The 27,348-nt window shown below is 45.4% G+C and overlaps 1 protein-coding gene across 2 annotated transcripts in view; it reads left to right on the top strand.

Annotated features, from left to right (window-relative positions):
• LOC136621045 (cytochrome P450 2D17-like) overlaps window positions 1–27,348 on the top strand; it is a 51,876-nt gene that overhangs the window by 23,135 nt on the left and 1,393 nt on the right. For both annotated transcript variants that reach the window (XM_066596228.1, XM_066596229.1), the window contains 3 exons: window positions 5,209–5,350; window positions 21,001–21,188; window positions 22,532–22,673. In XM_066596228.1, coding sequence (XP_066452325.1) covers window positions 5,209–5,350; window positions 21,001–21,188; window positions 22,532–22,673 — 472 coding nt within the window. The remainder of the gene's footprint in view (window positions 1–5,208; window positions 5,351–21,000; window positions 21,189–22,531; window positions 22,674–27,348) is intronic.

Genomic DNA, 27,348 nt, shown 5'->3' with positions numbered 1-27,348 from the left:
AATGAAAGTAGGCATCTATAGATGCAACAAAAACACACGTAAATGTTGTCCACATATAAAACAACAAAGAATATCGGTAGCAATGCAGTCTAGGGAAGATAAAATTGCTCTAAAATGTAATAATAGGTTAGATTGTAATAGCAGATTTGTCATCTATCTGCTAGAATGTGAATGCGGAAAGAGATATGTGGGTAGGACTAAGAATGCACTAAGATTACGTGTAGCCAGCCACAAATTTAATATCAAAAGAGGGTATAATAAACACAGCGTATCAAGGCACTTTGCCGAATCTCATGGGTGTCAGACAAAACAGCTAGCCGTGACTCCCCTAGAACTAATTCATACGAGATCCATCAATCAGCTAAGAAGAAAAGAAATGTTTTGGATCTATAGACTACGAACCCTGACACCGCTAGGACCAAATGAGGTATTAGAAAAAATATAAAAATATATAAAAAATTAAAAAAATATAAAAAAAAGCCAATCCCTATTTCCGATGATTATTTTTAGTATATAATTAATTTAGATTAACCTGTAAATTATGTATTTTTTAGCATTTATTAATTAATAGCAATTCTATATGATGATTATTTAATATGACTGATGATTAATTTAATTAATCTAGACTAACCTGTAAAATCATGTACTTTTAGTATATATTAATTACCGTATTTTCCGGACTATAAGGCGCACCGGATTATAAGGCGCACCTTCTATGAGCGCATTATAAGCAATCTTGCTTCATATATAAGGCGCACTGGATTATAAGGCGCAGCACATTAGTGCTGTGCAGGGGCCGGAGAGGCTTCTATCAAGCCTGATAGAAGCCTGTCCGGTCAGATCGCGGTTGCTAGGCAGCCAGGGGCCTTCTGAAAGGCCCTAGGGCTGTCTATGCAGAGCGCCTAGCAAGTCGTGCGCTAGATGGGCACTCTGCATAGACAGCCCTGGGGCCTTTCAGGAGGTCCCCAGCGGCCTAGCAACCACACAGCGTCCCGCGATCTCATCGTGGGACGCTGTACGGGCCCCCTGAACATCGGTTGCCGGCTGTTCTTACAGCGGGCACCCGGCGGCAGCAGTTCTGATGAGCCGCGCCGCTCGTTAGGACTGTTAACACTTTAAATACCGCTGTCAGAGCGGTATTTAAAGTGTTAACAGTTCTGACAAGCGGCGCGGCTCGTCGGAACTGCTGCCGCCGGGTGCCCGCTGTAAGAACAGCCGGCACCCGACGTTGTATGGAGCAGGATCCACCCGCGATCCCGCTCCATACTACTACTTGTTTGACTTGCGAACAAAACGGACTTGCGAACGGGCTCCCGGAACGGAACCTGTTCGCAAGTCGGGGAGCACCTGGACTGTCGGGTTCATATATAAGGCGCACCGGATTATAAGGCGCACTTTCTATTTCTGAGAAATTCTCAGCATTTTATGTGCGCCTTATAGTCCGGAAAATACGGTAATAGCAATTTTATATGATTATCTTAATACGATTAACTTTATAAATATATTAGAGTAATTTAATATCAATTTATTGTTAATATGAATTTATTACATGTGTATTATATTTATTTAAGATCTTGTCATTTAATCGATTATAAATATAGAGAATATTTTAAAGAAATATATTTATTAAATTATAGAATAAATAAATTAGGATGTTTTTTTTTATTAGGCAATATAGTAAAAATTGAATGCTTTCTACAAGTGAAAAAGAAATAAGGAAGTGGAGGAACGGAGGGAGATCCCGTAGTAGTAGCTTTTTATGAATGAAAGCGGCTCATTGATTGGCTGAACGATGTGTAGGATCACATGAACAAGGATAGTATTCATAGTAGTGAGTAGTTTTTAAGAATGGCAGGGGTTCATTGATGAAAACCAACGATGTGTAGGATCATATGATGAGGAAATGACGTCTTTACACGTGATACAAAGATGGCCCCGGTGGCGGCGTGCATCGTGGGTGAAGTGAGTTAATTTTAGGGTATATATAAATGTGAGTAAATGTAATGTGTGTTATACTTGAAAAGGGCAAATAGTTTAACTTGCCAAAACGCATTGCATATTTGAATAAAGAAGAAATCATATGGACCGCAGAGTCTATTACTAATCCTTGGGATCCAGGAGCGCGGGGATTTTTTACTTTTTGTTGCCTATTCTTTACTTTGAATGATACTCTGTTCATGGCCAAAGAAGTGCGTGAGGAGATATTGGAGCTCGTGGTGAATCACTGGGATGATTCCGCCTTTTTATCTCCTGATAGGGATGGGAATAATTATAACAGTCCTGCTGACTATTCTGCTTATATGTCGGACCTCACACTTATGGTGATTTGTGTGAATTAATAGCAGCCGGGCTGCAGTCCTCAGTGCTGACAGGATTCTCCTATGGTGATGGGGCTTTGAATACCCCGTCTTCGGTAAGAGAGTGCTGTGATTGGATTGTGCGCTAGCCAATCAAAACTGACGCTCGATCATTCACAGCCATTCAGTGAATGACATAACTGAATGGTTGTGATTGGTTCATCGCGCGCTGGCTCTGATTGGCTGGCACTCGATCCAAACACAGCGTTTAGCAGGGGCTGGGTATTCAAAGCCCCGTCACCAGAAGAGAATCCTGTCAGCGCAGCGCTGAGAACTGCAGAAGCGTGGGGACCAGCACGAGGGACACAGACGCTGGTGGCTAGATGATTATTGCTTTTTGTACCTTTTTGCTTATACTCAGCTGCCAGCATCTGTGTCCCTCACGCTGGTCCCTGTACTGCTGCAGTTTTCAGTGCTGACAGGATTCTCTTCTCCTGGTAACTCGGCTTTAATTATCCCACCTTCGGGAAGCGCTGTGATTGGATCGAGCACCAGACAATCAGAGCTGGCACTCGATGAACCAATCACAGCTCTTACCAAAGGGGGGTTATTCAAAGCCCCGTTACCGGAAATAGAGAATCCTGCCAGCGCTGAGGACTGCAGCAGCGCGGGGACCAGTGCAAGGGACACAGATGCCGGCGGCTGGGTAAGTATAAGACACCTCCCCTTAAAATAAGACACTGTGCCTCTTTTGAGGCAAAAATTAATATAAGACAGTGTCTTATTTTCATGGAAACGCGGTATATAGATGAGCGAACAAGTAAATTATGTCGTTGTTCACTCTACAGCTGGTTTATATAGCAGATACATAGTATTTTGCCTTTTCTACATGCTGCTAGAAATAAATGTTTGTACCTGATCTCACTGTATCACTAAGTACGGCCTTTTTGGGATTTTTTAATAACCTCTTTTTTCTGTGAGTCACCAAAATATTGGTAGTGGTATAAGGGGAAGGGAGTGTTAATTCCTTACCGTACGCAACAGTACACTATTATCACTAAATATGCATACATAGGCAAGATAGCCTACAATAGGGATCCGGGGAACAGGACTGATGTCCAATGAATAGATGAAATACTCACCCTACAATGGGCCCTACAGTCACAGCTAAGTTATCACCCCAAAAAGGCTAGCATAACTCTGGAACTTCCTGATGTGTTGTAAGATGTCATGGTACAAAAGCTCATGGTAATATCACTAGTAAGATATGATGAACACATCAATAACCCAGGTCCAACATGTTTCCCCCATAAACTAGCCATTTATGTTTTGTAAGTATTGCTGTTCAGTGATGCCAATAATGTAGTACTTAAATTATACATGCCAGGAGAACTGAAAGGCCCCTTTACTTTACATGATGCAGGCATTCAACGAGCGCCGATCACAATGATTGGCACTCACTTACCTGGCCTTTTACACAGACCGATTCAAACTCCATGGGGATGAAGACGATGGATCATTTATATAATTGTCCATCCCTCATTCACTTACATTGCTCTCTGCCGCACCCTCCCTTCCTTTATTCACACAGGACCTGCTACTAGTTCTCTGTGGTCTAATCTGCTTTGTGTACCATACCAGTTTATCAACTTCCAGTGCGTGATTGTTTCCAGCAAGAGAAACCAAGTAATCTTGTAGATATGAGACCCTTTTAATGGCTTACAAAAATACATGATGTTATAGCAAGCTTTTAAATCTCTCAGGATTCTTTCTCAGGCATAATGAAATAGATTCGAAGAGACATGAATATATATACACACATAGCTATGACAAGGCACAGACATGGATGTGATTAATTTGCACTTGAAAGGATACTACAACAGGATGGGTAAGGAAATAAAAACATACCATGTTTCCCTGAAAATAAGACCTTGTCATATAAATTTTTGCCCCAAAAGAGGCACTAGGTATTATTTTCAGGGAATGTCTTATTTTACTTACCCAGCAGGTTCCAGAGTTTCGACGCATCTCTTGCAGTCCTGAGCCGCCGCCAGGAGATCAATTCCTGGTTACTTCCCAGATTTTGGGGTATTTTCGGGGAGGTTTGAAATATAAGCACTACCCGGTTCTTCGACCGCTGCTCAGCCAATCAAATCACAGCCATCGCATTGTGGTGGCGTGATTTATGAATTGGCCAATCAATGCCGTGGCTCAGCCAATTCATTAATGCCGCCTCCAAAATGCGACGGCGGTGATTGGTTCTTCAAACGCTGCATTGATTTTTTAAAAATGTAATGCAGGGCTTATTTTTGGGGTAGTGCTTATATTTCAAACCTCCCCAAAAATCCCCCCAAATCTGGGAAGGGCTTATTTTCGGGGTAGGTCTTATTTTCAAGGAGACACAGTACTTAAATAGTCAACTGATAAAGAGACAAGGCACTGACATGGATGTGATAAATTTGCACTACAACAAGATGGATAAGATAATAAAGACATACTTAAATAGTCCATTGATAAAGGTTTTATGGTCCCTGAAGTAGTGTTAGGGATCACCAGGCCAGCAATGTTATCTGTGCTATAGATTTTTCATACTTCTCATTCACACATGAATCCTCTTGAAGAATTTAAGCCTCTATTGAAAGTGTCAAAAGTTGTTATAAGTTTGTACTCCCAAATTCTTCTGTGACATTGGGATTTCAATTTACTTTTAAGTATAAGAACTTTCATATGTTCTATGTTGTATCCGTGACTCAAAAAGTGCTCCGTCACATGTGAATGTCCCTGGGATCTTATAGTCCGGCTGTGTGTTGGGGATTTGTATCCTGTACATGTATACAGGTCTTACATTGCAGGGATAAGTTCTTCTTCCAGTGATATGTAATACTACATAATTAAAACACATTTCTTCTAGGTGAAAGAAGATCCTTCTAGTAGTTTTAATGAGGCCAACCTGTTAATGACAACATATGATTTGTTTGGTGCCGGGTCAGAAACCACAAATACCACCCTGAGATGGGCACTGTTGTATATGATCCTCTACCCAGATGTACAATGTGAGTATTAACTCTTCAACATTTTACTTCTTTTCAGTCCAACAACTTTGAATCACTAATTCCTTTTCCACTATAGGAATGCCAGGCCAAATTATTTCTCTACAAGCAATATTTATATATCGTAATCTTCATCCTTTGCAGCTCTCGCAGCTGCCTGTCCTGAGGCCATAGTATTGGCCACCGTCTCCTTGTATTTGTAAGGAGTCAGGGCAGGATGGCTTGTGTCACAGCTGTTAATGCCTCCAACTCCCACCCAGCTGCACTACAGTGAAATAATGGGGGACTTGATCTTACCTGCTGGTGTCTGCTCCTGGGAATGGTGTCACGACGTAGCACGGTGCTGGTCTCTGCTCCTGGGGATGGACTTACTGTATAGCACAGTGCTGGTCTCTGCTCCTAGGGACAGTGTCACAGTGTGGTGAGGTGCTGGTCTCTGCTCCTGGGGATGGTATCAGGGTGTAGCGCGGTGCTGGTCTCTGCCCCTGGGGACGGTATTCCGGTGTAGTGTAGTGCTGGTCTCTGCTCCTGGGGACGGTGTTACGGTGCAGCGTGGTGCAGGTCCCCCCAGTGGGAAGAAGCTCCAGGAGTCGGGAAGGCATTAACAGCAAAACATACTTTTATTGTTACTTCAGGTGGCAAACAGGGTGACATTCCATACAGTCCATCCAAATATATCGGGGCTTGGAGGGGGTGACTGGAAATATCATTGTTTAAGACAGAATCCCTGAACTGTTTATCTAGTTTTTCAGTGGGGCCCTGGGAAAACTCAGACAACGTTGCATTTGGCACCTGGTTCCTTCCTCAGACTCAGGAATGAGGTTGTAAATACTTTCCCCCCATCTAGCTGTCTGCACTTGCTGCCACACTTCATGTGGTCTCCTTTCTCTGAAGATTCTGGGACTGTACAAGGGCTTTTACAAACTTCTGGGGTCCTCCGGCAGCATAGAGTTGGGGGTCTGAGAAGCAGGACAAATACAATAAATAATACTGAGCAACTGAGGCTGTTCTATCCCTCCAGTCACCAACTCTAATATAGACATCAATTCAGCCCATACAAACAGGATAATAAAACACTAAACCCTCATAACACGTAAAACACTTAAACATGTATCTATCCTACTTTCCCAAAGTATGACTGGCACTTAGTAGTGACAACTCTGGGTCATTACACATTCGGGCTGGACAAACAGGAGCTTCGTGCCTCCTTTCTCTCTTCGGGCTGCTGCTCACTCATCTAACATCCTGGTCTGACAGTGAAGCATTCGCAGATTATTGTAAAGCAATGGCTATACTAATTAAATAAAGAGAAGTAGTGTGCGATCGATACATTAATATGTCTGTATGTAAATTAGGGTTACATGTCATTGTGGGATTGCTAGCGAATTTCAGGACCTGCTCAAAGTCATAATTTTCTGTAGGATTAGGTGTAGAGATGAGCGAATGTACTCGTCCGAGCTTGATGCTCGGGCGAATATTAGCGTGTTCGGGATGCTCGTTACTCGTAACGAGTACCACGCGATGTTCGGGTTACTTTCAGTTTCCTGTCTGAGACGTTAGCGCGCTTTTCTGGCCAATTGAAAGACAGGGAAGGCATTACAACTTCCCCCTGTGATGTTCCAGCCCTATACCACCCCCCTGCTGTGAGTGGCTGGGGAGATCAGATGTCACCCGAGTATAAAAATCGGCCCCTCCCGCGGCTCGCCTCAGATGCCTTGTGAGTTAGCTGAGGGAAAGTGCTGTTGTGTTGGAGCTGCTGTAGGGAGAGTGTTAGGAGTGAGTGTAGGCTTCAAGAACCCCAACGGTCCTTCTTAGGGCCACATCTATCCGTGTGCAGTAGTATGGAGGCTGCTGTTAGGAGTGTTCCACCTTTTTTTTTTTTTTCAAAATCGGCTGTGCAGACCATTGCGCCCTGCAGTAATACTACAGGGACAGAAGTGGTGGTTAGGCAGGGAGAGTGTTAGGAGTGAGTGTAGGCTTCAAGAACCCCAACGGTCCTTCTTAGGGCCACATTTAACCGTGTGCAGTACTGTGCAGGCTGCTGTTAGCAGTGTTGCATATTTTTTTTTTCAAAATCGGCTGTGCAGAGCATTGCGCCCTGCAGTAATACTACAGGGACAGAATTGTGTAGGCAGGGCCAGAAGACATATATTATTGATTGAATATAGTCAGTGGGCCTTTTCTTTAAAAAAAAAAGGGAAACATTCTATTTGGCCTGCCTCTGACAGTCCTCAGCGTTCTGGGTACGTGTGTGGTGGGTGGAGAACGTAAAGAAATCATACGCAGCCAGCTACGTTTAACAGCAGGCTTGCACCAATTTATTTCCTGCCTGGGAAAAATCACCGCTCTGCTGCACTTCATATAACACTGCAGTTCTGTGGAACACATTTCTTATCTGATTGAATATAGTCAGTGGGCCTTCCCTTTAAAAAAAAAGGGAAACATTCTATTTGGCCTGCCTCTGACAGTCCTCAGCGTTCTGGGTACGTGTGTGGTGGGTGGAGAACGTAAATAAATCATACGCAGCCAGCTACATTTAACAGCAGGCTTGTGCCAATTTATTTCCTGCCTGGGAAAAATCACCGCTCTGCTGCACTTCATATAACACTGCAGTTCTGTGGAACACATTTCTTATCTGATTGAATATAGTCAGTGGGCCTTCCCTTTAAAAAAAAAGGGAAACATTCTATTTGGCCTGCCTCTGACAGTCCTCAGCGTTCTGGGTACGTGTGTGGTGGGTGGAGAACGTAAATAAATCATACGCAGCCAGCTACATTTAACAGCAGGCTTGTGCCAATTTATTTCCTGCCTGGGAAAAATCACCGCTCTGCTGCACTTCATATAACACTGCAGTTCTGTGGAACACATTTCTTATCTGATTGAATATAGTCAGTGGGCCTTCCTGTGAGGGAAAAACTCCCTGTATGTCACCCGGCGTCCAAATTGTAAAGAGTACTCATGATTGTTTAAGTTATACCGATCGGTAGGAAGAGACAGACCCGCACATGTGCATTGCTCATGTACAATTCATCAACTTCGATTTATTGACTTTACACGAGGTCTTTTATAGACCTATCATATAATTAAAGTGACGTTGATTCTGAGCCAAACATTACATAGTTTGTTTACATCATTGCCACATGATTGTTCAAAGTTTATTCATATTGCCTAAAACTTTCCATACTTTAATAATTTTGTATTTTTCCTAAGTACTTGTCAAAATATAATGATTTAGCATTTTCACTTATCAGTACAGGCTTGTCTTTATTACTTTAAGGTAACTTTATTGGTTTTATCAGCTATAGCCTGATACTAATTGGTCTCTCATCTGTTAAGTTTTAAACCTTAAATCATCGCCTGACTAATCACCAGCTAAGGTTTATTGCTGGTTAAGTTCAAGCTGACCTGCTACCAAGACCTCACATATTATATTAGAAATGATTTCTTTATAACATTAGAATCTAGAATAATATCACAAAAGCTTGGGTCCTGGGTAATTTCCCCCACACTTCCCTTTAAAAAAAAAAGGGAAACATTTTATTTGGCCTGCCTCTGACAGTCCTCAGCGTTCTGGGTACGTGTGTGGTGGGTGGAGAACGTAAATAAATCATACGCAGCCAGCTACGTTTAACAGCAGGCTTGCGCCAATTTATTTCCTGCCTGGGAAAAATCACCGCTCTGCTGCACTTCATATAACACTGCAGTTCTGTGGAACACATTTCTTATCTGATTGAATATAGTCAGTGGGCCTTCCCTTTAAAAAAAAAAAAGGGAAACATTCTATTTGGCCTGCCTCTGACAGTCCTCAGCGTTCTGGGTACGTGTGTGGTGGGTGGAGAACGTAAATAAATCATACGCAGCCAGCTACGTTTAACAGCAGGCTTGTGCCAATTTATTTCCTGCCTGGGAAATCACTGCTCTGCTGTAGTTAATAACTCTGCAACCCTGCAGTTCTGTGACACATTTGCAGGGCCAGAAGACATATTTATTATTGATTGAATATACGCAGTGGGCCTTTCCTTGAAAAAAAAGGGAAAACATTCTATTTGGCCTGCAGGCTTGCGCCAATTTATTTCCTGCCTGGGAAATCACCGCTCTGCTGTAGGTAATAACTCTGCAACACTGCAGTTCTGTGACACATTGCAGGGCCACAACACATTTATTACTGATTGAATATACGCAGTGGGCCTTTCCTTGAAAAAAAAGGGAAAACATTCTATTTGGCCTGCCTCTGACAGTCCTCAGCGTTCTGGGTGCGTGTGTGGTGGGTGGAGAACGTAAATAAATCATACGCAGCCAGCTACGTTTAACAGCAGGCTTGTGCCAATTTATTTCCTGCTTGGGAAATCACTGCTCTGCTGTAGTTAATAACTCTGCAACCCTGCAGTTCTGTGACACATTTGCAGGGCCAGAAGACATATTTATTATTGATTGAATATACGCAGTGGGCCTTTCCTTGAAAAAAAAGGGAAAACATTCTATTTGGCCTGCAGGCTTGCGCCAATTTATTTCCTGCCTGGGAAATCACCGCTCTGCTGTAGTTAATAACTCTGCAACCCTGCAGTTCTGTGACACATTTGCAGGGCCAGAAGACATATTTATTATTGATTGAATATACGCAGTGGGCCTTTCCTTGAAAAAAAAGGGAAAACATTCTATTTGGCCTGCCTCTGACAGTCCTCAGCGTTCTGGGTACGTGTGTGGTGGGTGGAGAACGTAAAAAAAATCATACGCAGCCAGCTGTTTAACAGCAGGCTTGCGCCAATTTATTTCCTGGCTGGGAAATCAAATCACCTGCACCCACACCTTCACCTCCGCTGTCCTCGGCCCCATCCAGCAATGTCTCTCAGCGTAGCGTCCAGACGTCGCTAGCGCCACAGTTTGAGCGCAAGCGCAAGTACGACGCCACGCACCCGCACGCTCAAGCATTAAACGTGCACATTGCAAAATTGATCAGCCTAGAGATGCTGCCGTATAGGCTTGTGGAAACGGAGGCTTTCAAAAGCATGATGGCGGCGGCGGCCCCGCGCTACTCAGTTCCCAGTCGCCACTACTTTTCCCGATGTGCCGTCCCAGGCCTGCACGACCACGTCTCCCGCAACATTGTACGCGCCCTCACCAACGCGGTTACTGCCAAGGTCCACTTAACAACAGACACGTGGACAAGCACAGGCGGGCAGGGCCACTATATCTCCCTGACGGCACATTGGGTGAATTTAGTGGAGGCTGGGACAGAGTCAGAGCCTGGGACTGCTCACGTCCTACCCACCCCCCGAATTGTGTGCCCCAGCTCGGTGGTGGTATCTGCGGGGGTGTATGCTTCCTCCACTAAACCACCCTCCTCCTCCTCCTCCGCAACCTCTGTCTCGCAATCAAGATGTGTCAGCAGCAGCAGCACGTCGCCAGCAGTCGGTGTCACGCGTCGTGGCAGCACAGCGGTGGGCAAGCGTCAGCAGGCCGTGCTGAAACTACTCAGCTTAGGAGATAAGAGGCACACGGCCCACGAACTGCTGCAGGGTCTGACAGAGCAGATCGACCGCTGGCTTGCGCCGCTGAGCCTCCAACCGGGCATGGTCATGTGTGACAACGGCCGTAACCTGGTGGCGGCTCTGCAGCTCAGCAGCCTCACGCACGTGCCATGCCTGGCCCATGTCTTTAATTTGGTGGTTCAGCGCTTTCTGAAAAGCTACCCCCACTTGTCATACCTGCTCGGAAAGGTGCGCCAGCTCTGCGCACATTTCCGCAAATCCCACACGCACGCTGCCACCCTGCGGACCCTGCAACATCGGTTTAATCTGCCAGTGCACCGACTGCTGTGCGACGTGCCCACACAGTGGAACTCTACGCTCAACATGTTGGCCAGACTCTATGAGCAGCGTAGAGTTATAGTGGAATACCAACTCCAACTTGCGCGGCGCAGTGGGAGTCAGCCTCCTCAATTATTTACAGAAGAGTGGGCCTGGTTGGCAGCCATCTGCCAGGTCCTTGGAAAATTTGAGGAGTCTACCCAGATGGTGAGCGGGGATGCTGCAATCATTAGCGTCACCATTCCTCTGCTATGCCTCTTGAGAAGTTCCCTGCAAAGCATAAAGGCAGACGCTTTGGAATCAGAAACGGAGGCGGGGGAAGACAGTATGTCGCTGGATAGTCAGAGCAACCTCATGTCTATATCTCAGCGCGTTGAGGAGGAGGGGGAGGAGCATAAGGAGGAGGGGGAAGAGACAGCTTGGCCCACTGCTGAGGGGACAGATGCTGCTTGCCTGTCATCCTTTCAGGTATGGCCAGAGGAGGAGGAGGAGGAGGATCCTGAAAGTGATCTTCCGAGTGAGGACAGCCGTGTGTTGCGTACAGGTACCCTGGCACACATGGCTGACTTCATGTTAGGATGCCTTTCTCGTGACTCTCGCGTTACACGCATTCTGGCCACTACGGATTACTGGGTGTACACACTGCTCGATCCACGGTATAAGGGGAGCCTTTGCACTCTCATTCCCGAAGAGAAAAGGGGTTCGAGAATGATGCTATACCACAGGGCGCTGGTGGACAAACTAAGGCGCAGTTCCGAGGGCCAGGTAGCAGGGGAGGCGCAGAGATCAGGCAGCATGTACAGCGCAGGCAGGGGAACATTCTCCAAGGCCTTTGCCAGCTTTATGGCTCCCCAGCAAGACTGTGTCACCGGTCCCCAGTCAAGGCTGAGTTGGCGGGAGCACTGTAAAAGGATGGTGAGGGAGTACGTAGCCGATTGCAGCACCGTCCTCGGTGACGCCTCTGCCCCCTACAACTACTGGGTGTTGAAGCTGGACACGTGGCCTGAACTCGCGCTCTATGCCCTGGAGGTGCTTGCTTGTCCTGCGGCTAGCGTCTTGTCAGAGAGGGTGTTTAGTGCGGCAGGGGGAATCATCACAGATAAGCGTACCCGCCTGTCAACCGACAGTGCCGACAGGCTTACACTCATCAAGATGAACAAAGCCTGGATTTCCCCAGACTTCTCTTCTCCACCAGCGGACAGCAGCGATACCTAAGCAATACGTAGGCTGCACCCGCGGATGGAAGCATCGTTCTCTCTCACCATCCAAAACGGGGACATTTCTGCTTCATCAATCTGTGTATAATATTCCTCCTCCTCCTGAAACCTCACGTAATCACGCCGAACGGGCAATTTTTCTTAGGGCCACAAGGCTCACTCATATAATTTTTCTAAACAATTTTTATACGTTTCAATGCTCTTAAAAGCGTTGAAACTTTAACTTGAACCAATTTTTCATTCAACTGGGCTGCCTCCAGGTCTAGTTACCACTTAAGCCACATTAACCAAAGCGATTAATGGGTTTCACCTGCCATCTTGGTTGGGCATGGCCAATTTTTTCTGAGGTACATTACTACTGTTGGTACACCAATTTTTTTGGGCCCTCACCTACAGTGTAATCATAGTAATTTCTATGTTCTTCGCCTGCACTCTTGGTACAGAAAGGTGTGTGGGGTTGGCCTACACTTTAGCTACATAAATGTAACTGGGGCCTTGTCTATACTGCAGCTACTGAAATGTGAAAGAGACTGTTATCTCCCTAAACTGCTGCAATGGGAATGTTACTGGGGCCTGTCTTGAGTGCTACTATTACTGAAATGGAACTAAGACTGCGCTCCCCCTATACTGCTGCTAGTGATATGTTAGTGGGGCCTGTCCCTAATGCTACCGCTGAAATGTTAATAATTGTGGGCTCTGCCTATACCGCTGCTAATGGTATGTCACTGGGGTGTGGAAACAGAGGCTTCACAAAGACATGATGGCGGCGAGGCCATTTCCCACCAACGCTGTTACTGTTAAGGTGCATATAACCACGGACACGTGTAGAGGACACATAGTGCCTCCAAAACATCCCCCTCCTCCTCCAACAATGAAAACATTCTTGGCAAATACCTTTGCATTGGTCCGTCTGGTGGCAGTCCAAGAATTTCACCTTTAACGACACAACAAGAGAGCACCACCACCATCCCCCCGCCACGGCCCACTTAATCCTGGCCACATTCTGAAAACCAACTACATAAAACCGCGCTACCAGGTCCGCAGTCACCACCACATTACCACCAACGAGGTTACTGTTAAGGTACATATTACCAGTCAGACTGGGGCATGCAGTGTGGGCCGAAGCCCACCTGTATTAAGCACGACATTACTACCTCAGCTGTGTTGGGCAATGCAATGGGATATATTTATGTACCGCCGGTGGGTTCCAGGGAGCCACCCATGCTGTGGGTCCACAGGGAATTATAAATGCATCTGTTTCCACTTCTAAAGAACCCCAGTCTGACTGGGGCATGCAGTGTGGGCCGAAGCCCACCTGCATTAAGCACGACATTACTACCTCAGCTGTGTTGGGCAATGCAATGGGATATTTTTATGTACCGCCGGTGGCTTCCTGGCACCCACCCATGCTGTGGGTCCACAGGGAATTATAAATGCATCTGTTTCCACTTCTAAAGAACCCCAGTCTGACTGGGGCATGCAGTGTGGGCCGAAGCCCACCTGCATTAAGCACGACATTACTACCTCAGCTGTGTTGGGCAATGCAATGGGATATTTTTATGTACCGCCGGTGGCTTCCTCTCACCCACCCATGCTGTGGGTCCACAGGGAATTATAAATGCATCTGTTTCCACTTTTAAAGAACCCCAGTCAGACTGGGGCATGCAGTGTGGGCCGAAGCCCACCTGCATTAAACATGACATTACTACCTCAGCTGTGATGGGCACTGCAATGGGATATTTTTATGTACCGCCGGTGGGTTCCAGGGAGCCACCCATGCTGTGGGTCCACAGGGAATTATAAATGCATCTGTTTCCACTTCTAAAGAACCCCAGTCTGACTGGGGCATGCAGTGTGGGCCGAAGCCCACCTGCATTAAGCACGACATTACTACCTCAGCTGTGTTGGGCAATGCAATGGGATATTTTTATGTACCGCCGGTGGCTTCCTGGCACCCACCCATGCTGTGGGTCCACAGGGAATTATAAATGCATCTGTTTCCACTTCTAAAGAACCCCAGTCTGACTGGGGCATGCAGTGTGGGCCGAAGCCCACCTGCATTAAACATGACATTACTACCTCAGCTGTGATGGGCACTGCAATGGGATATTTTTATGTACCGCCGGTGGGTTCCAGGGAGCCACCCATGCTGTCGGTCCACAGGGACTTCACAATAGGGAGTTGTACCTGCCTGTGTCTATGAATTAAAAAGCCCGGTCTGACTGGGGCATGCAGACACCTTGACAGAATGAATAGTGTGTGGCACATAAGTTCCCCATTGCTATGCCCACGTGTGCAGCTCCTGATGGCGGTGGCACAGGATTATATTTCCCATTACTTCTGTACAGCATTGTGGGCTATCGCCCCGCCCCTTTTAAAGAGGGTCACTGCCTAGCCGTGCCAACCCTCTGCAGTGTGTGCCTGCTTTTCCTGTGGCAGACGCACTTATAAATAGACATGAGTGTGGCGTGGCATGAGGGCAGCTGAAGGCTGGGCAGGGACAGTTTGGTGTGCGCTGTGGACACTGGGTCGTGCAGGGGGGGTTGGGCAGCATGTAACCCAAGAGAAGTGGCAGCGGAGTGTCATGCAGGCAGTGATTGTGCTTTGTTGGAGGTAGTGTGGTGCTTAGCTAAGGTATGCTTTGCTAATGAGGGCTTTTCAGAAGTAAAAATTGTTGGAAGGGGGGGGCCCACTCTTGCCGCTATTGTGGCTTAATAGTGGGACCTGTTAACTTGAGATGCAGCCCAACATGTAGCCCCTCGCCTGCCCTATCCGTTGCTGTGTCGTTCCCATCACTTTCTTGAATTGCCCAGATTTTCACACATGAAAACCTTAGCGAGCATCGGCGAAATACAAAAATGCTCGGGTCGCCCATGGACTTCAATGGGGTTCGTTATTCGAAACGAACCCTCGAGCATCGCGATAATTTCGTCCCGAGTAACGAGCACCCGAGCATTTTGGTGCTCGCTCATCTCTAATTAGGTGTTTTCACGTGATAGAAAAATCCACCACGAAAATCGCAATCTGCAGTAATTCCACTGAAAATCTAAATGCAACGTTCGGTAACCCCTTAAGGACACAGCCTAGTTTGGTACTCAACGGGTCACTTTGGTGAAAACACATTTTTCCATGCCTACCTCCTAACATGATTGACTGCCACACTCTGGAGGACTCCGCTGTTTATTGCAGCCACTTCTCTGCAACTGTAGCCCCCTGTCTGACGTTTTGTTATCATTACGTTTTATAATCACTTAAATAAGCTGCAGCCCATAAATGTACAGTCAGGAGGATGAGCTGTGATCTCCTCGATTATACCTCTAGGTAGTTTCACTAATAGGTGCATGTAATAGCATCGCACAAACTAAGAAACGGACTAGAAAATTAACCCCTTAGTGACGGCGCTATCGTAAAACTATGTCCTGCTGTTGCAGGACGTGTATGGAGGGAGGTAGCGCCGCTATCTCCCTCCATACAGCGCGGGCGTCAGCTGTTTATTACAGCTGACACCCGCGGGCAATAGCCGCGCTCGGCCGTTCGGCCGATTGCGGCTATTAACCCTTTAAATGCCGCTGTCAATTCTGACAGCGGCATTTAAATCCCCCGAACGCCGTTTGGGGGTCCCGCACGGCCCCCCCGTGGTGAGATCGGGGGAGCCGTGCAGGTGTCGTGGCAGCCGGGGGCCTAATGAATGGCCCCAGGGCTGCCTTAGCAGACTGCCTATCAAGCCATCCACACAGGGTGGCTTGATAGACTGCCTGTAAAAAAGCAGTATGACGTAATGCTATAGCATTACGTCATACTGCAGGAGCGATCAAAGCATCGCATGTTAAAGTCCCCCAGGGGGACTTCAAAGTAAAGTAAGAAAAAAGATCAATAAAGTTTTTTAAATTGTAAAAAAAAAAAAAGTTATAAAAGTTTAAATCACCCCCCTTTTGCCATATCAATTACTAAAAAATCTAAATCATAAAATAAAAATATGCATTTGGTATCACTGCGTCCGTAAAAGTCTGATCTATCAAAGTAGTGCATTATTTTTCCTGCACGGTGATCGTTGTCCGAAAAAAAAAATAAAGAATACCAGAAATACACTTTTTTAGTTACCCTGTCTTCCAGAAAAAATGCAATAAAAAGCGATCAAAAAGTCGTATGTATTCCAAATTGATACTATCGGAAACTACAGGACATCTCACAAAAATTGAGCCCTTGCACAACTACGTCGACAGAAAAATAAATAAGTTATTGCGCGCACAAAATGACCGCAGAAAATAATTGAAAAAAATTAAATATCTTAAAAAAAAATACAAGTACCACAGCAAAAAAAAAAACTATATAAGTTTGGTATCGTAGTAATCATACAGACCCATAGAATAAAAATATCAGGTTGTTTTTGTTGCAGTTTGTGCGCCGTAGAAACAGGACGCACCGAAAGATGGTGGAATGTCGTTTTTTTTCCATTTCTCTCTGCTAAGAATTTTTTAAAAGTTTTTCAGTACATTATATGGTACAATAAATAGTGCCATTGACTCTGTTGCACATATTAGCACTCAGAGGCTCTTCTGGAGCCAAGCGAAACCCCACCATATCCTTATGACTGCATACCTGATATATAGATATCGGACGCTGATTCTTAGTGGTTATGTATAAGGATGACATATGGTGTGTGACGTTTGACTATGTTGTTCATGGAAAACTCAATAAAATTTGTTTATAAAAAAAAAAATAAAAAAATAAATAGTGCCATTGAAAAATACAACTTGTCCCGCAAAAAACAAGCCCTCATACAGCGACGTCGATGGATAAATAAAGGAGCTACGATTTTTTAAACGGGAGTAGGAAAAAACAAAAATGGAAAAAAGCAAAAAAGCTCAGTCACTAAGGGGTTAATCCATAACCCAAGGAGACCTGAGCTGGTCAGAATTGAGATCACATGACCATCTGAGGCAAAAGAAGACAGTGGTTTCAGACCGAAAAAATAACTAATCAAGTTACCACTAGCTGACTTTATATCTACTGGGGGAATAGTTACATAATGAATGAATAAAAAAAGAATTGCCGGAGTGGTCCTTTAAGGTCAACAATTTTTTTAAACCATAACCATAAGAGGAGACTTAATAGCTGTCTACAAATATCTGAAGGGTTGTCACAGTGCAGAGGGATCAGCCCTATTCTCATTTGTACAAGGAAAGACTAGAAGCAATGGGATGAAACTGAAAGGGAGAAGACACAGATTAGATATTAGAAAAAACTTTCTGACAGTGAGGGTGATCAATGAGTGGAACAGGTTGCGACAGGAGGTAGTGAGTTCTCCTTCAATGGAAGTCTTTAAAAAAAGGTTGGACAGACATCTGTCTGGGATGATTTAGTGATCCTGCACTGAGCAGGGGGTTGGTCGATGATCCTGAAGCTCCCTTCCAACTCTACCATTCTATGTATGCATGGTAAGTTGTAGTATTTATTGGTGCCATTTTACAGCATATACAATAATGTATATTATATAACTAACTTTTTTTGCTGGGCACATCGTGAAAGAACACATCAATTCTGCCATTGTTTTTTGTAATTTGTTCACTATTTGTTATAAATTACATAACTTTGTTCTGGTGGACGGTACAATTATGACGATACTAAAATTGTATATTTATTTAGGTTTTTCCCCTCTCTGCACAATAAAACCTTTTTTTTCGGCATTGATGCAATTAAAAACCCAGAACTTTTTTATTTTTCCATCAGCGGAGCTCTGTAAGAGCTTGTTTTTTCTGTGACAAGCTATACTTTTTAATGTTACCATTTTGGGGTACATTCTATTTTCTTATTCACTTTCATAGCATTTTTTGTGCAGTGAAATGAATAAGAAAAGCATTTTAGATCCTTTTTTCCTTTGTTTTATAGTGATATTCATATAGGATAAAAATTTTTGTTCAATTTATTGCACAGGTTGGTACGAATGCCAAACATATTGCTTTTTCATATTTATTTTACAAAAAAGGAAAACTACGCAAAAAGGTTTTTATTTAATTATTTCTTTCCATACTTGGCTATATGTATCAACATTTTTTCTATGATCTTGTAGAGGACTTGAACCTGTGATACTTATGATTGCTCAGATAACACCTGAAGTACTTCCGCAATGCAGTGTATTATCTCTTCTATTTCTGTATTTTTTAAAATTCATTTTAGGTATTAGGCCGCCTGCAGACGAGCGGGTCGGATCCGGCGGCGAGAATTCTCGCCGCGGGACCCGACCTGAGCGCCTGCAGAGATGAGCGCGTACTCACCCGCGCCCGGCGGCCCCGACTCTTTCATGTGCCGGCTGCCGGGCAACCGGCGCATGCGCAGACCGGAGCCGGCGGCCGGGTGAGTGACGTATCTGTGCGAGGCTCTGCGAGCCCCGCACAAAAATAGGACATGCCGCGGTTTGTTTGCCGCGCGACATTTCGCGCGGCCAAACCGCGGCCGTCTGCATAGGAGTGCGTAGTGTAATGCACTCCTATGCAGGCTTTGAGCGGCGGAAATCCCGCCGTGGGATTTCCGCCCGTGTGCAGGCGGCCTTATTACAGTGTGTGGGCATAAAGCGGGCAATTTTCTTGTATTGGTCACACAAGAGAACTATTATTGTGTGTAAGCACTATTATTTTGTAGGGCACAGGGGCACTTTTTTCTGTGGGAGGCACTGAGAGGATGGAGAGAGTGTGCAGTCAAATTGTAACCTTAAGAAATCTTCATGGCAGTCTGGGTTGGATGGAGAAGAAAAGAAAAAGTGACCAACAGCAATCAGAGGAGATATTACTTGTGATCATTAACTGCTTTGTAATCTCTAGCACTGTGTAGTTGTAGAACTCGTATCTGACTATTATATGTTGACTGCATTACATAGAGATTACTAGAGCTGAGCTGCTGTATCTAAACTGTTGAGTTATAAATGTTCTATCAAGATACACTGTCTGATATATGCATAGTATGTACTGTATATACTCGAGTATTAACCGACCCGAGTATAAGCCGAGTCAGTAAGATTTTCCACAAAAAACTAGTAAAACTTATTGACTCGAGTATAAGCCGAGCTATACTTGAGCTATACTGGGTAAAAAAAAAAACCTCCATACTCACCCCCCAGCTGGCGTCTGTGTCTGTCATCTCTGTCTGCACTGTGTAAGTAAGCGCTGTGATTGGATCGAACACCAGCCATTCACAGCCAGCGCTCAATTTAATCACAGCGCTTACTTACACAGCCCTGACGGCGGGGATTTGAAAGCCGAGCAGGGAGATGACAGCGGGAGGAATTCTACAGCTAGCTTGCATGCGGCAAGCTGCTTTAGAATTATCGCTGCTGTCATCTCCTTGCTCGTCTTTCAAATCCCACGCCGTCAGCGCTATAAATTGAATCGAGCGACAGGCAATCACAGCCGGCGCTCGATCATTCACAGCCAATCACAGCACTTACATACACAGCCTGACGGTGGGGGGTGACAGACAGCAGGGAGAATTAAAGAAGCTTGCCGCGCCACCGCCAAGAACACAGGAATTCAAGCAGCTTGCTGCACCGCCGTCGGGGACACAGACACCGGCTGGGAGGTGAGTATGGAGAGTTTTTTTTTAACCCTTCCCTGACTCAAATATAAGCCGAGGGGGGCTTTTTCAGCACAAAATTTTTTTTTTTACGGCTGACCACAGTCAGTAACCATGCAGAGTAGCTGGGCGGCAGGGAGGCCCAAGCTGAACTTTTGCACCTGGGCCCATGAGACTTTACCTACACCCCTGGGCCTAAGAATGCACTTCAGAGATGCTTGAAGCAATGATGAAGAGGCAGGGCATATTTTCAGTGCTCTGAGCATGCTAGGAATTTAGTGATGAATTTGCCTGCAGTTCACTCACCTATAATGACTGTCTTTCAGTATACAAACAGTGGTCAGGCAAGGAGATCCTTGTAAGCGATATGCCTGATACATGGACTTTTTAGCAAGATTTTTTTGCTTGCTAAAAGGTGTGTTTTACAGTCCGAAAAATACTGCAGGTGAGACAAAGGAAGGCAGGAGGAGAGAAGAGTTTGGGCAGCTGAGGAGCGGGGTGAGCAAGAGCTGACTGCAATGCATTTCTAGCAGATGAAGACCCTGATGATCACATGGCAGCGGAGGATGAGTAAAGAGAATAAAATAGGTGAAAATGACACAAAAAGAGGTGGTCTTTGCATTGATATGGTTAAAATAACGGCGCAATATTCCAGAGATTTTATTTTTACTCAAAGTTTGTGGGACAACTCAGGATTATTCTTATTTCAGGCATTTATTGCATATCCACAGGAAATGCCGAAAGTGCATGCTGCGATTTGCCGCCAGCGAGCGGAGAATCGCTATGATTCTCCGCTCGTGGACAGGGAGGCTGCGCTTTCCATATCAATGCTATGGAAAGCATTTACTGCGGCCGGATTATCGCCGCTGGGAACGCAATGAAAATTCGCCTGTAGACAGGTAGCCTAAAGGACAGTATCTAAATGTTTGTAAACGTCTGAATCTATACGTTGCAGAGTAAATTCCATTATTTTTCTTGATATTACAGTTTATTAGTAAGAGCCTATATAAAGTTATCATATATTAAAATATATATTGATGAAGTATTAAACATCACTATTTAGCCAAAGTGCAAGAAGAAATTGATCAAGTAATTGGAAGCGAGCGGCAACCAACAATGGGGGATGTGCTGCAAATGCCATATACTAATGCTGTCATCCATGAAGTACAACGATGTGGAGATATCATTCCCTTGGCTTTGCCTCATATGACCTACAGAGACATGGAGATTAAAGGTTATTGTATACCAAAGGTAAAATATGCGGAAGATGTCTTACATTTTTTTATTAACAAAAATCTGAAGAGGATAACCTCAGACATTATGACATTATTCCAACAAGCAGGAAAAATACAACCATTCTAGTACAGAGTACTTGGGAAACCCATCCTTACAAGTACATTATTACTGCAGCAACTGCATAGATTAAACAGCAGCGCAGTACGCAGTGAGCAAGTATAATGTGGGAGCTTTGGGTGGCTGCCTGAGGCTCGGGCTGCCATGTCGCCCATTACACCAAAACTCCCTAGCATCGTAAGACATGTCAGAGGCATCTGTGGCCCGGGAGGTTGTGCTGCTGCAGCCCACCACCACGGTTTGCACTTGCATAGAGGAGGGTAGGTTAGATGTTTCTGCAATCGCTTCCAAGCAGGTAGGGGTAATGATTCCTGCTGCAGCTTGACTTCTGTCATCCCATGCACACGATCACTGGTGGAAGGAGGTATTAGTGAATCTTGATGCCTCCAGGAAGTCCTGGTGGTGTCAAGATAGACAGGGTGGCATCAAGGTACACTAATACCGTGGAAGGATGCCTCTACTATAGAGCTGCATTTCTTACTCAATCCCTCGTAGCCACCATCATTAGTCCCAGCAACATAATCATCGGGGCTGGCATCATTATTAAGACAGCCTGACGCTGTTGACAGAAGATACAGTAGGGTAGGTGAAGTGAAGTGTGAACAGCTCATGGCAAACAGTATAAAGTTTTCCATGGAAATACTATTGATGACCTATCATCAGGATAGGTCATCAATAGTCGATCGCCTCGTGTCATGTATGTGGATATGATGTTCATCAGTCAACATATCAGCTGTAACTGTAAAAAACTCTGAGCAGGCAACTAAACCAGAGAAAACATCTGAGAAGGCATTCAATAATATTCAGCTGATTCACATCAAAGGGAGTCATTTATGTGCTGTTAGTGCAAGTCATGGGTGATTGTTTTTTAGACTGTTCCCTGGTTCCCATGGTGTCTGTCGTGAAATATCTGACTGTTTTTCCAGTGTCACTCCTGCGCTCTCCTATAGACTTGTATGGGAGAGTGCACACACAGCACTGTGAATAGAATAGGATTTTCCATGCAACGCTCCATTTTCAGCGGCGGACACGGCGGGGAACAAGGGAGCAGGTCAGTATAAAAAATACATCTCCTTGTCAGCTCCCCAAACAGCTCCATAACTTAGTTTATGGTGCTATGGAGACGTGTCGGGCTCCCTTTACGATACATTTATTGTTACTGTTAGGCGTTGTCACAGAAGCAATATGTTCAGTATAATTGTTCTATAGCATTCTTATAGTTTCTTATTCTATTTCCAAAGGGCACCACTGTCATCACCAACCTGTCTTCTGTGCTTAAAGATCAGGAAATATGGGAGAAACCTTTCCAGTTTTACCCAAAGCACTTCCTGGATGAGAATGGAAAGTTTGTGAAACGAGAAGCATTTATCCCATTTTCTGCAGGTAGACGTCTTATTGGTTTAGTGATCATGTGATACACAGGGGTGACAATACTGGGACATATTTACTAATGTGATCTAGTAATTAGCTTAAACTTAGACAGACTGTCTTAAAATGCCCCTGATTTATCACGGTGCTCATGCTGGATAATAAATCTATCACATCTTTGGACAGTCTATTCTGAGTTTATTCAACCTATTAGTTGGCTTAGTTTTATGCCAAACGTTTGGTGTATTTGGGAGGGAAAGACACATTTAGCCCACACCAGTTTTCCCACAGGCTCACACCCCTTCTTTCATGGGATCAACATCCCTTTATCGTACTTAGCGAAAGTGTCTAAAAGTGTGTAAAATGCATCATAAATAAATGTGCTGCAAGGCATGCAAGACAGTTTCCTGGCACAATTTGTGCCATTTAATTGGTGTAATTCCAATACCAAATTTGCCCCATTAGTTTTATAATATAGTTACCTAAAACTAAATTAACAGGTACAGCCAGGGACGTACATAATATGAGACTTTGTCTTTTAGTCGGTGATGTAGCTATAGGGGTCACAGCAGTCACAGTTGCAACTGGACCCCCTTCTTCATAATCAAACTACTAACTTGACCGTGAGTATGTATGTTTGTGTGTGCTTCTCATGCTCTGCCTCTGGTGATGTAATCGCTCCGCCCCTAGTGACACCATCACAGATCTTACAACATATATAAAACACAGAGCCTGACCGACGGAAGAACAACACAGTTAAGGCTCTTGGAAGGGGAGGACAAAAATAACAAAATGAGAATATATTGTGTGTAATGTGTGGGAATCAGGATAGCTGTAGTAGAGCTGTGTATGTAATGTGTGGGGTCAGCATGGATGTAGTAGAGCAATGTGTGTAATGTATGGTCAAGATGGATGTAGTAGAGCTGTGTGTGTCATGTGTGGGAATCAGGATGGATGTAGTAGAGCTGTGTGTGTCATGTGTGGGAATCAGGATCGATGTAGTAGAGCTGTGTGTGTCATGTGTGGGAATCAGGATGGATATAGTAGAGCTGTGTGTGTCATGTGTGGGAATCAGGATGGATATAGTAGAGCTGTGTGTGTATGCGTGGGGTCAGGATGGATGTAGTACAGCTGTGTGTGTATGTGTGGGGTCAGGATGGATGTAGTAAAGCTGTGTGTGTAATGTGTGGGAATCAGGATGGATGTAGTAGAGCTGTGTGTGTAATGTGTGGGAATCAGGATGGATGTACCATGTAGCAGAGCTGTGTGGTGCATTGCGCCACCAGAAACATTGGTACTATAATTTACTAATAATTACTAGTCTGACCCTAAAGAGTACCTGTGCCACTCCTGACATATATTCCTGAAGAATTTAGTAAAACAGATAAGTATGAAAAACTTGTGAGTATCTTTTCTTAGAACGCTATGTTGTGCTGTTCTTCTGTTATTCCTTCTGGAATGTATGAATAAATTGGCAAGTGTTACCATTCCCCTTGTTATTGGAGTATGTACCTACATTGCTAGGTACTGGCATCACTGATGAGATAATGTCACTCTGTGTAGGGACCCCCCCACCCCAAATAGTAACGTCCAGTTGTCAATTTTTTCATAAATATCTAGGAGTAGTAACAGAGGACTGGCAGAACAGAGATCTAAAAAAATGTTTCAGAAATGTTATAATAATGTTATATATAATATAATGTTAGAATACAAGTATTTGCTCAATCAGACAGCTGACAGGTCCTCTTTAATGATCAATCCGAGTGCTCCTGAATCACTCTGCTCAATCATAGAGAAAGCTGTTCACTAATACAGTTACAGGAGTATGGTCCTACCCCTCCGTGCACTCATTTCTATGATCAGAGTACAGAGGGATCAGGAAGATGCAGCCATCATTAAAAGCAGTGGTGTACATAGAAGAGATGGGCCTCATAGCACAAAATGTAGTGTCCAGTTTTGTTACCCCCACCAAGGACAGGAGGGCCTGGAGTTTGTATCCCATTCTGTGCATTTTAAAATGGGCCAATTCTCTAGCTCCTTGTTGCTAAAAATACTCTTCAGAAAACGGTCCTGGTCCTATATATGTTCTTGCTATCCAGTAACAAAAAGGATGGTACACCTCTTGAGTGCTAAACTCCGCCCAATGCATACATGATCAGCTTGCTCCTCACCTGCAGTGCTGTTAGCAGTAGGTTTCTATACTTAGATGGCAAACTCCCAGCGTGAAATCAGATGAAGCCATCTAGAGTGTTATGTGACATCATTCATAAGCTCCATGTGGTGCTCCACATACCACCCTGATATAGAGCAATGTAACCCTGTTTAACATGTGTGCCTAAATCTCTTCCGGTCCAAATGCCATGACTATGAACACAAAACGTTCTCCTAGGAAGCAGATAAGGAGTTGTCCGGTCGTAGATTTCCATCCCTGGCACAGCAAAAGTAATTTTTAAACAGTAGAGCAGTTGCTAGTCGAGCAATGACCTACAGAATTATTTGAAGTATACATAGCTGTAACATGAATTTGTATTTCCAAAACAGTGAGTAACTTGTAGTCAAGCATATAGCATTGTCAGAAATAAAAGTAGCCATAACATGAATTTGCATTTCCAAAACAGTTGAGCGGTTGCTCGCTGAGCAATTACCCATAGGAGTATGTAAAATACTGTAGCCTATACTTTAGATTATGCTATAAGCAATTGTTCGACTGTCAACTGCTCAAGGTTTGGGATGCAAGTTTGTTACGGTTACTTATACTTTAGATAATACTGTAGGGAACTGCATGATTGTCAACTGCTCATTGTTTTAGAAATTTACTTTTGTGTTACAGCTACTTATATTTTAGATAATGCTTAAAGCAATTGCTCAACTGGCAACTACTCAATGCTCTGGAAATCCAAAGTCATGTTACAGATACTTTTAACATGAATTTGCATTTACCAAACAGTTGAGTGGTTGCCAGTCGAGCAACAACCTGCTGCAGTATTTGAAATACAGCCACTTATATTTTAGTTCCTAATATAGGCAATTGCTCTGCTGGCAAGTGCTAAATGCAAAGTCGTATTACAACTTTTAATTGAATTTGGATTGCCTAAACGGTTGAGCGCTTGTCAATTGAGCAATCGCCTATAGCAGTGACGGCAAACCTTTTAGAGACCGAGTGCCCAAACTGCAACCCAAAACCCACTTATTCATCGCAAAGTGCCAACATGTCAGGGTGCAGGGCTTAACACAACGTATGATTTTTACCTCCGTCATTATAAAAAGGACAGGGCCTCTTCAAAATAGACAATGTGCAGATTTTGACTGCTTTCTGGATGCGGAAATACTGAATACAGAATTTGCAACGGAAATTTGAGGACACTCTGCAGCATTTCCGCCATGTGTAAACATACCTCAGCTGTAACACTGGCCCCCCACGGCGGCCCCAGCGGTAACACTGGCCCCCCACGGTGGCCCCAGCGGTAGCACTGGCCCCCCACGGTGGCCCCAGTGGTAGCAATGGCCCCCTACGGCGGCCCCAGCGGTAACACTGGCCCCCCACGGCGGCCCCAGAGGTAACACTGGCCCCCCACGGCGGCCCCAGCGGTAACACTGGTCCCCCCACGGCGGCCCCAGCGGTAACACTGGCCCCCCACGGCGGCCCCAGCAGTAACACTGGCCCCCCACGGTGGCCCCAGTGGTAACACTGGGCCCCACAGCGGCCCCAGCGGTAACACTAGCCCCCCACGGCGGCCCCAGCGGTAACACTGGCCCCCCACGGCGGCCCCAGCGGTAACACTGGCCCCCACGGCGGCCCCAGCGGTAACACTGGCCCCCCACAGCGGCCCCACCGGTAACACTAGCCCCCACGGCGACCCCAGCGGTAACACTGACACCCCCACGGCGGCCCCAGCGGTAACACTGACACCCCCACGGCGGCCCCAGCGGTAACACTGACACCCCCACGGCGGCCCCAGTGGTAACAGTGATGGACCTAGCGGTAACAGTGTCCCCCCACCAGCAGTCCTAGAAGTAATAGTGACCCCTCATGGCGGCCCGGGTGGTAATAGTGACCTCCCACATCAGCCCCAGTAGTAATATTGATGTCCCACAGTGGCCTGAGTGGTAATAGTGGCATCCTCCAGCAGCCCCAGTAGTAATAGTGACATTCCACCGTGGCTCCAGTGGCCCCAGTAGTAATAGTGCCCTCCAGAGTGGCCCCAGTAGCAATAGTGACATCCCACAGTGGTCCCAGTAGTAATAGTGACATACCACAGCAGCCACAGTAGTAATAGTGCCCTCCATAGTGGCCTCAGTAGTAATAGTGCCCCCCAGTGTGGCCCCAGTAGTAATAGTGACATGCCACTGTGACTCCTAGTAGTGATAGTGACATCCCACAGTGGCCCCAGTAGTAATAGTGACATCCCACAGCGGCCCCAGTAGTAATAGCACCCCCCACAGTGGCCCCAGTAGTAATAGTGACATCCCACAGCAGCCCCAGTAGTAAAAGTGACATCCCACAGCGGCCCCAGTAGTAATAGTGACATGCCACAGCGGCCCCAGTAGTAATAGTGCCCCCCTGAGACCCATATACTTACCCCCTCCTCCTCGTGGAAGCACCGCTACTCCTCTGCTCGACGCTGCTCCCAGGTGCACACTGTAATGTCAGTGTGCTTCCACATGCCTCCTCCCCTGTTCTCATGGAACC

This window comes from Eleutherodactylus coqui, chromosome 3 (assembly GCF_035609145.1).
Source record: "Eleutherodactylus coqui strain aEleCoq1 chromosome 3, aEleCoq1.hap1, whole genome shotgun sequence".
NCBI classification, from domain to species: Eukaryota; Metazoa; Chordata; class Amphibia; order Anura; family Eleutherodactylidae; genus Eleutherodactylus; species Eleutherodactylus coqui.
The sequence above is the reverse complement of the archived record's forward strand: the minus strand, read 5'-3'. Positions and strand labels throughout refer to the sequence as shown.